The 12,115-nt window shown below is 41.6% G+C and overlaps 1 protein-coding gene across 4 annotated transcripts in view; it reads left to right on the top strand.

The window, feature by feature from the left end:
• Window positions 1-12,115, top strand: part of apc (APC regulator of WNT signaling pathway) — a 187,815-nt gene that overhangs the window by 158,068 nt on the left and 17,632 nt on the right. For all 4 annotated transcript variants that reach the window (XM_078214663.1, XM_078214662.1, XM_078214660.1 and 1 more), the window contains 2 exons: window positions 4,514-4,609; window positions 11,021-11,160. In XM_078214663.1, coding sequence (XP_078070789.1) covers window positions 4,514-4,609; window positions 11,021-11,160 — 236 coding nt within the window. The remainder of the gene's footprint in view (window positions 1-4,513; window positions 4,610-11,020; window positions 11,161-12,115) is intronic.

The raw sequence follows: 12,115 nt of genomic DNA, 5'->3' as shown, positions 1-12,115 counted from the left end.
TATGGCGCGCCATGTGTTTGTGTATTGATGTATTAATAGGACACCCTATGTTACGATCTGTGAAACAAAAAGGTTTCCTGTTGTTGATTGTCCTTCTTTGTTTAAACATAATTTGCCCATGTTCACCAACTTCCATCTGGAATGTTCTACTGGGCTATATGCAGATGTCGCACAAAGTGTGAAGCTTTAGTTGAAGTTTAAGTTGAAGCTTTAAATGACTAATATTAAACAATGAATATGAGGTTTAACAATAGTCTTCATAGCATGAACTTAACCAAATGGCCCTATACATCCAAGCTAAATTGCTATCTTATTATGTACTTGGGTACGAGTATGCCTTAGGTTCCATGAATACCATAGAGATAATTCTAATCATTTTTCCCCCTCAGTTTTTATTTGTTATCATGGACAGTCACAGGGGCGATCTTATGAATCAAATTCAAGTCCAGGACGAGTGTGAAAAGGGGTCTAGACGACCCCCCCCTCCCCACTTGCCCGGACTGATCCGATCCCTCCCCCCACCAATCACAACTGCAGAGTGGCAGCGGGCCCCCCCTCCCTCGCCCACCAATCGCAACTGCAGTGTGCTCAGTGGTTGTCCCCCACCACCACAGATCGGCCCGTCCTCGTCTGGCCCCACTCCCTTGGCACTGCCCAATGCTCAGGTTGCACTACCCAAGGGGCACACCCTGGTCCCCCCCGACCTCCCAGAGGTGGTGTCCAGTTCTACTGGTGATGCCATTATGTCTGATCTCCGTTGCTGGGGACCAGCTGTGATTCTCACTGGAGAGAACCTCCTTCCAGCAAGGCCACAGAGGCAAGTGAGCCTGGACAGTTGCGTCCCATTGAAATTATATTGAAATTAGATTTAAATAATTTATTCAGCCTCACGCCAGAAATGGGCATGAGACTGACCTCGCCGGATATCTGGTGCTGGTAAGGTTGTGAGAGGCATGAAATCGGGCTCAAACCTGATTTCTTGGCTCTCGTGCGATCTTACTAGCTCACCCCACCCATCAGCCGGCAGGCCGCAATGGTAAGATTGCTCCACACACACGTTTGTTAATGCAACAACATCCCAATCAGCAGAGCTGAAACCTCTTCGTCACAGAATAAAATGCGATACAAAAAAGCCCAGGCCCTAATGCCTGAATGTTAACCTCTACAATGAAAATAAACCTACAAATAGCAAAACTCCAGTACTTGAGGGCCCAATGTGGTCATTAGGGGTCTGCAGTCTAATTAGTGGTGGCATCATTACTAAGTACAGACAATCAGAATCTTTCACCAACCCTAAATTTAGGAATAGAGCTGTTAATTCATGAGTATAGTATCCCCTTGTATATTGCTCGTAGAAAACAGTATTTTGCAAGCTCTCAAACCATGGAGAGGGCTCCTCCTGATCCAGATAGCTGGTATTTTTCTATATTTGTTTTAATCATCAGTGGGAAGGTGAGAATTCTCTTTTAACGAATGCATGTTGAATGTGCTGTTGAATATGCCATCCGCACCATAGAGGAATTCTGGTTTTACACCTGTGTTCACAAACCAATCATTTAAATTAACCTTGACAGACAGGTGGCTACTCTTGGTGGTTATTTATATGTTAAATAGGGCATATCTGGCAAAATTGTGTAAATATATTTATTTCCATCTAATTATCATGTAGTATGTTAAGTATTTGTGACATGCTTGATTCTCTTATGCATTTGCACAATTGAACCTATAATTAATTTTTTGCACTATATAGTTAGCACTTCAGTTGAATATTACCATATATGTTCATTTAATTTGTTTTTTTTAAGAATGGTAAACTGTTACAACACAAAGAGGACATTTCTTTTAATCTTTTCATCCTCATAAGCCATTAATTCAATTCCATCACTGAAAGTGATCACTGAAAGTGGCAATGCAGGTGGAGAAGGCAGTCAAGAAGGCATACGGCATGCTTGCCTTCATCAGCCGGGGTATTGAATTTAAAAATTGGCAAGTCATGTTGCAGCTTTGTAGAACCTTAGTTAGACCGCATTTGGAATATCGTGTTCAATTCTGGTCGCCACACTACCAGAAGGATGTGAAGCTTTGGAGAGGGTACAGAAAAGATTTACCAGGATGTTGCCTGGTATGGAGGACATTAGCTATGAGGAGAGGTTGGAGAAATTTGGTTTGTTCTCACTGGAGCGACGGAGGTTGAAGGGAGACCTGATAGAAGTCTACAAGGTTATGAGCGGCATGGACAGAGTGGATAGTCAGAAGCTTTATCCCAGGGTGGAAGAGTCAATTACTAGGGGGCATAGGTATAAGGTGCGAGGGCCAAGGTTTAAAGGAGATGTACAAAGTAGAATTTTTACGCAGAGAGTGGTGGGTGCCTGGAACTCGTTGCTGGGGGAGGTAGTGGAAGCGGGTACGGTAGTGACTTTTAAGGGGCGTCTTGACAAGTACATGAATAGGATGGGAATAGAGAGATATGGTCCCCGGAAGAACATAAGAACTAGGAGCAGGAGTAGGCCATCTAGCCCCTCGAGCCTGCCCCGCCATTCAATAAGATCATGGCTGATCTGAAGTGGATCAGTTCCACTTACCCGCCTGATCCCTATAACCACTAATTCCCTTACCGATCAGGAATCCATCTATCCGTGATTTAAACATATTCAACGAGGTAGCCTCCACCACTTCAGATGGCAGAGAATTCCAGAGATTCACCACCCTCTGAGAGAAGAAGTTCCTCCTCAACTCTGTCCTAAACTGACCCCCCTTTATGTTGAGGCTGTGCCCTCTAGTTCTAGTTTCCTTTGTAAGTGGAAGGGATCTCTCCATCTCTACCCTATCCAGCCCCTTCATTATCTTATAGGTCTCTATAAGATGCCCCCTCAGCCTTCTAAATTCCAACGAATACAAACCCAATCTGCTCAGTCTCTCCTCATAATCAACACCCCTCATCTCTGGTATCAACCTGGTGAACCTTCTTTGCACTCCCTCCAAGGCCAATATATCCTTCCGCAAATAAGGGGACCAATACTGCACACAGTATTCCAGCTGCGGCCTCACCAATGCCCTGTACAGATGCAGCAAGACATCTCTGCTTTTATATTCTATCCCCCTTGCGATATAGGCCAACATCCCATTTGCCTTCTTGATCCCATTTACCTTCTTGATCACCTGTTGCACCTGCAGACTGGGTTTTTGCGTCTCATGCACAAGGACCCCCAGGTCCCTCTGCACAGCAGCATGTTGTAATTTCTTTCCATTTAGATAATAATCCAATTTGCTATTATTTCTTCCAAAGTGAATAACCTCGCATTTGTCAACGTTATACTCCATCTGCCAGATCCTCGCCCACTCACTCAGCCTGTCCAAATCTCTCTGCAGACCTTCTACGCCCTCCACACGATTCACTTTTCCACTTATCTTTGTGTCATCTGCAAACTTTGTTACCCTACACTCAGTCCCCTCCAGACCGTCTATATTATTGGTAAATAGTTGAGGCCCCAGTACCGATCCCTGCGGCACGCCACTAGTTACCATCTGCCAACCAGAAAAGCACCCATTTATTCCGACTCTCTGCTTCCTGTCAGATAGCCAGTCCCCAATCCACGCTAACACCCTACCCCCAACTCCGTGTGACCCAATCTTCTTCAGCAACCTTTTGTGAAGCACCTTATCAAACGCCTCTTGGAAATCCAAAAACACCGCATCCACCGGTTCCCCTCCGTCAACCGCACTAGTCACATCTTCATAAAATCCAACAAGTTCGTCAAGCACGACTTTCCCCTCATGAATCCATGCTGCGTCTGCTTAATTGAACCATTCTTATCCAGATGGGCTGCTATTTCTTCTTTAATGATGGATTCCAGCATTTTCCCAACTACAGACATTAAGCTAACCGGCCTGTAGTTACCCACCTTTTGTCTATTTCCTTTTTTAAACAGCGGCGTAACATTAGCCGTTTTCCAATCCGCCGGCACTACCCCAGAATCCAACGAAGGGTAGGGGGTTTTAGTTAAGTCAGGCAGCATGGTCAATGCAGGCTTGGAGGGTTGAAGGGCCTGTTCCTGTGCTGTAATTTTCTTTGTTCTTTGTATTCAGCATTGTTAAATATTGGTACACCAACAATGCTGATACGAAAGAAAGTGCAAGTGCTGGAAATGTTGGTCTTTTACACTTGTGTGCTCAGTGCAAATGAATGGACTGCCTGATGTAGGTGGAAAATGTTAACCCCAATATCTAATATATTAGAAATGTGAATCGATCTCTGCACAGCTCTGGTTTATCAAGCAAAATATTTATTTTAACTATATTAACTTATTATTCGTTAACGGAATATTGAACTCTGTCTTGCTTCTGTTCCAAAATGATGCAATACTTCAGATCAGTCTTTGTTTGCTAAGATTGATTTTAATTGACTTCTGTGATTTCTGGAGTTTATGTTAGGAAGTTACACTACAAGGAAAATATATATAGAAATATGAATTACCTCTTGTTTAAGGCTTATGCATGCATTATGTTGCTATAGTGCCATCTCCAGTGGAACACCAGATCTGTCCTGCGGTGTGTGTACTTATGAAGCTTTCATTTGATGAGGAACACAGGCATGCAATGAATGAACTAGGTAAGGAATGCCAGTCTTGCCTACTAGTTTGAAGTGTACGTGCCATATTCTGCACTACTTGATGTATTCAAAAATTGATTGCACCACAACAAATAGTGAATTACAAATGCTGTGTTATTCCATTATTAGACTCCAAATCAGAGTGTCATATATTTGATTTTCAATATTAATTTTGAGTGTTTTGTGACGGTGTACTAAAATGACAGTGGTGGGGAAGGGACAGAGAGACAGGAAATAGAACAAGGAGTTCCACAGAAATGCACCTTCAGTTAATGTAAAGAATGATGGTGAAAACTATGAACTCCACCATCTACACTTGCAAGCTGCAGCTCGAGTGAATTGTCATTATGAAAGTAGAAGGAGGTGAAACCTAAAAGAATAACAAATATAAGTATTGTGCTTTGTGACCTGCTCATGCTGGCTGTTGATACTATAATAAAGTGGTAGCTGGGCTTGTTTTGCTGATCATTTTTATATTCTTAAGAAAGTGACATTCAGCTTTACATTTCAATTATCTGATCTATTTTGTTAAAATTCATTGTTTTAAGATTGAACTTTGTTGAATGCCATAACCTTGCCTGAAGAACATGTTATGCTATTAAGTTATTAGAAATGGCCCCCGTCAAGATCTGGCTAGGTTCCTCTTTAAGGACACTGGTAAATCCATAACCATCATTGCTTAGATTTTGCAATCAGAAATCAAGAAATGGCACTTCCATTCACTACATGTACAGTTTCTGGCTGAATTTTCAGTGGCTTTTGAGTGACTACTGGCTGTCATCAGGCATCTGATCAAACATGGCACCCTCTACAAGGAATATGTGACGTGTGTATTTAAAGAAAGCACTGTGTGGCAATTCAGCCAATCAGACTGAAGAATTCTTATGGAGATATTCAATCTAAACATGTAAGCATGGCTTGGAATATTTAATTCACTGTACAAGCATGTACAGAAAGTAAAATAAAGTGAGGGAAAGAAAGGTGGGATTAAGAAAGGAAGAGATAAACGCCAAGTAAAACATAAATCCCCTACAACAATTAACTCCTGGCACAATGAGATTTGCACTGGTAAAATTACATTTTCAGTACCAGAGAGGCTGTTTTGGAATAATTGAGACACACCATACCTTTAAAATCTCACTCCTGAAGCATTGGCCTTGACTTTTTCTCGTATGTTTAATGGGTATCTAAAGGGTCAATAAAGTAACTTTGTGTTCTTCTATGGCCGAATATATTTGCTTGGTACTAGTGGAGAACATCTTGTGGAAAAGCAGACAGCAATTTGCTAATTTGTGCATTTAACCATATATTGTGAAGTTGCTGTCTGATTTACTCCATGATAACAGTGAGTGCTGTTCAGCTCGTTAGCCTCGCAGTTATTCTTAAGACAAAATCCAGGCTCATATTCAGGTTATCTGCTTAAGAGATCAATGATTCTCAAAATGAATACTCCCTGTACTTAATCTAAAACCAAGAACATGCACTTATATAATGTCTCTTATCACCCTGGGATGAGTCTATAAAGTACTTTAAAGTGTGGTCTCTGTTAGAATGTAGGAAACCTAACTCTTTGCCGATATATTATATATATATCTCCCCTAGTTCAGTGATCCCAAAGCATCTCATGTTCTATTTAACCTGTCCCATTCCCAAGTATAGACACAGCAAAGCCTCATATGGTTGGTGCATATCTCTTGGGTAACCATGGGAATTCACTTAGGAAGACTTTTAAGCTTAGATGGCATGTTGGGTTTCGTAGCATTCCCAATCCCAGCTTCTCCAGGTTCCTTACGAGAGTGCCTTACCCAACAACAATTTACATTTATATAGTTCCTTTTAACATGTTAATGATGTGGTATATTATATAAATTTGATGCACTTTTGCATACATATTGCTTTGTCATGCAAATTCAATGGACATCCAGTTACCTGTTAGTCACTTGGCAGTAGAGAACTTGAGTATTGCTGAGAAAATCTCTTCTCAGATTGTAATGTTCACAGCTTTGCATTTAGCTGTTTTGAGAGACCAATCTCTTTTTTTGTGTTTTCTTATAACTATATTGGGCGGCACGGTAGCACAGTGGTTAGCACTGCTGCTTCACAGCTCCAGGGTCCCAGGTTCGATTCCCGGCTCGGGTCACTGTCTGTGTGGAGTTTGCACATTCTCCTCGTGTCTGCGTGGGTTTCCTCCGGGTGCTCCGGTTTCCTCCCACGGTCCAAAGATGTGCGGGTTAGGTTGATTGGCCAGGTTAAAAATTGCCCCTTAGAGTCCAGAGATGCGTAGGTTAGAGGGATTAGCAGGTAAAATATGTGGGGGTAGGGCCTGGGTGGGATTGTGGTCGGTGCAGACTCGATGGGCCGAATGGCCTCCTTCTGCACTGTAGGGTTTCTATGATTTCTATGATATTAAGAATTAGATTTTTGTTCTCTACGCTGCATTCAAGACTTTTAAATATTTAATTTAAAGTTTAATTTTAAATTCTGAATAGAGTTCTATAGAGTTTTGGCATGAAATCCTTCATCTTACACATACTGACTTCTAAGTAAGCTATAACAGAATGAAACATATATAGAGATTATATATCTAGGCAGTTCTATTTGCTTGATTTAAGTTTTTGTACCTAATGAGAAATTAATTATTTCTAGCATCTATGGTTGCACTTGTGACTCTTGAGTTGTCTTTATCCCTTGATATTGAGGAGCTTGACAAGGATGTGTTGTTGAGAGAAGTGACTGGAGGCAAAATCTGTATGGTAGTTGTTGGCATTGAAGTTAGGTAAGCAAAAAAGCATAGGCTATGCATTGGTGAGCAGGAATAAAGGGAAGAGTGAGAGAATGGTCAGCAAGGTGAACATGGGTTGGATGCAGAATAACCTTTCATAAAAAGAAAGAGTGTGAAAGGCTTAATAGCAAGACAGCATAGGTTTGATTTCATGATAGGAGGGGCATACTCCAATACAGCTGTGAATTTGGATCAAATATGGGTATGTGATTAGGCAGCTGTCTTCGGGTTGATGAGTTGTAGCAGGTTGGGGATTGAAATGGCCAGTTAAGGAAAATACAATCGGAGGAGATTTGGCTAACGAGAGTAACTATAGGGTCAAGAGGGCTGAAGCAGAGGTAGGCGCTGGCAGAAAGAGTTTTTTTTAATTGATTCACGAGTTGCTGGTATAGCCAGCATTTATTGTCCATTCTTAGCAAAAAGTGGCTTGCAAAGTTACTTCAGCGGGAAGTTATAGTCAACCATGTTGAGTTGGTCCTAAGTAACATACAGGCCAGACCTGGGAAGGACAATTTGCCTTCCATAAAAGGCATTAATGTATTTAAATCAAAATGGCAGCTTTATGGTTAATTTTATTGATGCCAGCTTTTTATTTCTAGATTTTTAAAAACTGCATTCAAATTCACAAAATACAATGGTATGATTTAAACCCATTGTCTGCATTACGAGGCCACGCATTCCTAAATCAGGCCACTATATTACTATAATAAAAGCAAAATATTGAGGATGCTGCATGCTATATTTATTATCAGTCCAGTAATATAATGAATAGGCAAGACATTGAAGAAAGGGAGGTAGTAGGGTTGATTTGGGGTCAGCAACAAAAGTCAGGTAAACTAGGAGATGGAAACAGGCAGAACATGCAGCATTACGCTGCTTAGTCCTTCCTTGTAAGGTAAGCTGTGGTTCTTCTGGTCTGGCCCACATGTGACTTCAGTCCTGTCTCAACATGGTTGACTAGAATTTCTCTCTCAAGTAACTTAACAAGCCACTTTGTTCTAGCGAGCTGCATAACAAAGGAAATAGCCTTTATTAGCCGAGACATAGAATATAAGAGATTGGGGTGTACAAAATTATGAAGGACATAGATAGGAAGAAACTTTTCCCTTTAGTAGATGGGTCAATAACCAGGGGCTGTAGATTTAAGATAAGGGCAGATTTAGTAGGAATTTGAGGAGAACGTTTTCCCCCCCAGAAGGTGGTGGGAATCTGGAACGCACTTACATTTCAGTTGTATAGGATACCGGTGAGACCACATCTGGAGTACTTTGTAGGTCACCTTATTTAAGGAACTTTGTAAATGCATTGGAAACAGTTCACAGAAGGTTTACTAAGCTAATACCTGGGATAGACGGATTATTTTATGAGGAAAGATTGGACAGGCAGGTAAACTTATATCCACTGTAGTTTAAAACAGTAAGAGGAAACTTGATTGAAACATACAAGCTCACAAGTGGTCTTGACAAGGTGGATGTGGAGAGGATGTTTTCTCCTGTGGGGGAATCTTGAACCAGTAGTCACTGTTTAAAAATAAGGGGTTGCCCATTTAAGACTGAGATGAGAGAACTTTGGAACTCACTTCCTCAGAAGGCAGTGGAAGCCAAGTCTTTGAATGCTTTCAAGGTAGAGGTCGTTAGAGTCTTGGTAAATGAGGAATTGAAAGGTTATTGGGGTTAGCAGGTAGTTACAGTGAGATCAGCCATGCTCTTATTGAATGGCGGAGCAGGCTCGAAAGGCTGTGTGGCCTAATCCTGCTCCTAACTCATACATTCGAACATACATATGTATCTAAATGAGTATCCTGGGTTTTAAGTAAGAATTACAGCTACCTCAACTGTCACATATGGCCTCAGGGAGGTTTAAATCATGAAACCAGAAATAAACAAGACAAACAGAAATCCTTAGAACTTCCACATTCAGGTGTATTCAGTTCCCAAGCTGAAGTCATGCATTCTGTCCTTACACTTATATAAAATCTGGGTCAATTTGAAAAGCAGAGCAGGAGAATTGCTTGCAGCATGGGAGTTTCTTCACAGTATAGACTGAGAAGCTGGCAAATGTAAAAATGAGACTCGGAGATACCATCACTAGTGGGAAATCATAATTTCAGAATGACATAGAGTCATAGAGGTTTACAGCATTGAAACAGGCCCTTCAGCCCAACTTGTCCGTGCCGTCCTTTTTTTTAAAAAACCCCTAAGCTAGTCCCAATTGCCCGCATTTGGCCCATATCCCTCTATACCCATCTTACCCATGTAACTGTCTAAATGCTTTTTAAAAGACAAAATTGTATCCGCCTCTACTACTACCTCTGGCAGCTTGTTCCAGATACTCACCATCCTCTGTGTGAAACAATTGCCCCTCTGGACACTTTTGGATCCCTTCCCTCTCATCTTAAACCTGTGCCCTCTAGTCTTAGATTCTCCTACCTTTGGGAAAAGATATTGACTATCTAGCTGATCTATGCCCCTCATTATTTTATAGACCTCTATAAGATCACCCCTCAGCCTTCTACGCTCCAGAGAAAAACGTCCCAGTCTATCCAGCCTCTCCTTATAACTCAAACCATCAAGTCCCGGTAGCATCCCAGTAAATCTCTTCTGCACTCTTTCTAGTTTAATATCCTTTATATAATAGGATGACCAGAACTGTACACAGTATTCCAAGTGTGGCCTTACCCACGTCTTGTACAACTTCAACAAGCTGTCCCAACTCCTGCATTCAATGTTCTGACCAATGAAACCAAGCATGCTGCATGCCGCCTTCACCATTCTGTCCACCTGTGCCTCCACTTTCAAGGAGCTATGAACCTGTACCCCTAGATCTCTTTGCTCTGTAACTCTCCCCAACACCCTACCATTAACTGAGTAAGTCCTGCCCTGGTTCAATCTACCAAAATGCATCACCTCGCATTTATCTAAATTAAACTCCATCTGCCATTCGTCAGCCCACTGGCCCAAATGATCAAGATCCCGTTCTTGTTCTTGTATTTTTGAGTTTGGGAATATTGGAAAAAGTTGGCAAATGTGTGTGTATGTAGAGTGTGCATTTGTAGAACTTGTATTTGTCTGTGTGTCTATGTTCAGAATAGAGTGATTGTCTGGGAACTGGAGATAATTTTCTTGGTCACACACATGTGCCGTTACTGAACACGTTTCAACGTATAAATAGAGTGTATAATGCCAAACAAATTAGTTGCCAGTCTCTCGTAAAAATGTGTCATATCTCATTGTTTAATATGATTTGTTCCTATTACATTGATAGAAGGGAATAAATTACTCTCATTCATGTATAAACATTTCAGTTGGAAATGGGTTCAGTTATTTTTTGAGTTATAATCGCTATTGTTATGTCGGCAATGAATTTGTGTACAGCAAGACCTAACAAGCACTGATAAGGTAAATGACTTGCTTTTAAAGAAATCAGTGCATGAACGTTGTCATACTATGCAAACATTTTGTGAAACTATTTATCCATTCCTTTGTGAACAAAATGTTATACTAGAATTCCATACTGTGAAATTAGGAATTAATTTTTGGGATGCTGTTTCAAATAATAATTTTGAGTTGCTTTTGACTTGTTATTCACAGAGTAAGTTTAGTTTTAACCACTGTTATTCGAATATGCAGGTGGTTTACAAGCAATAGCTGAATTGTTGCAAGTCGATTGTGAAATGTATGGACTCACTGATGACCATTACAGTGTTACATTGCGGCGATATGCTGGGATGGCACTTACAAATTTAACGTTTGGGGATGTTGCAAATAAGGTAGGAAATTTATTGTGGAAACTTTTAGATTTTGCATCCTCAACTAGACTTGTCCGTTTTCTTCTTGTTTCCACCAATTTCTGCTTCGTTTTGGAATTCTAGCATCTGCAAAAAAATTGCATTTTACTTCTATTACACTGTCATTTTAAACAGTACAATATATGTATTGTACATATAGACTGGGCGGCATGATGGCACAGTGGTTAGCACTGCTGCCTCACAGCGCCAGGGACTTGGGTTCGATTCCTGGCTTGGGTCACTGTTTTGCGGAGTCTGCACATTCTCCCCGTGTCTGCGTGGGTTTCCTCCGGGTGCTCCAGTTTCCTCCCACAGTCCGAAAGATGTGCTGGTTAGGTGCTTCGGCCATGCTAAATTCTCTCTTAGTGTACCCGAACAGGCGCCGGGATGTGGCGACTAGGGAATCTTAGAATCCCTACAGCACAGAAAGAGGCCATTCGGCCCATCAAGTCTGCACCGACCACAATCCCACCCAGGCCCTACCCCCATATCCCTACATATTTACCCACTAATCCCTCTAACCTACGCATCCCAGGACACTAAGGGCAATTTTAGCTTGGCCAATCAACCTAACCCACACATCTTTGGACTGTGGGAGGAAACCGGAGCACCCGGAGGAAACCCACACAGACACGAGGAGAATGTGCAAACTCCACACAGACAGTGACCCAAGCCGGGAATCAAACCCAGGTCCCTGGAGCTGTGAAGCAGCAGTGCTGACCACTGTGCTACTGTGCCGCCCATTTTTCACAGTAACTTCACAGATTTTCACAGTAACTTCATTGCAGTGTTAATGTAAGCCTACTTGTGACTAATGAATAAACTTTACTTTTATTTTACTTTATATGAACAGGTAAGAAGTCTCACAACACCAGGCTAAAGTCCAACAGGTTTATTTGGTAGCACGAGTTTTCGGAGTTTACATCAGGTAAGTGGC

Source organism: Mustelus asterias, chromosome 6 (assembly GCF_964213995.1).
Source record: "Mustelus asterias chromosome 6, sMusAst1.hap1.1, whole genome shotgun sequence".
Lineage (NCBI taxonomy): Eukaryota > Metazoa > Chordata > Chondrichthyes > Carcharhiniformes > Triakidae > Mustelus > Mustelus asterias.
The sequence above is the reverse complement of the archived record's forward strand: the minus strand, read 5'-3'. Positions and strand labels throughout refer to the sequence as shown.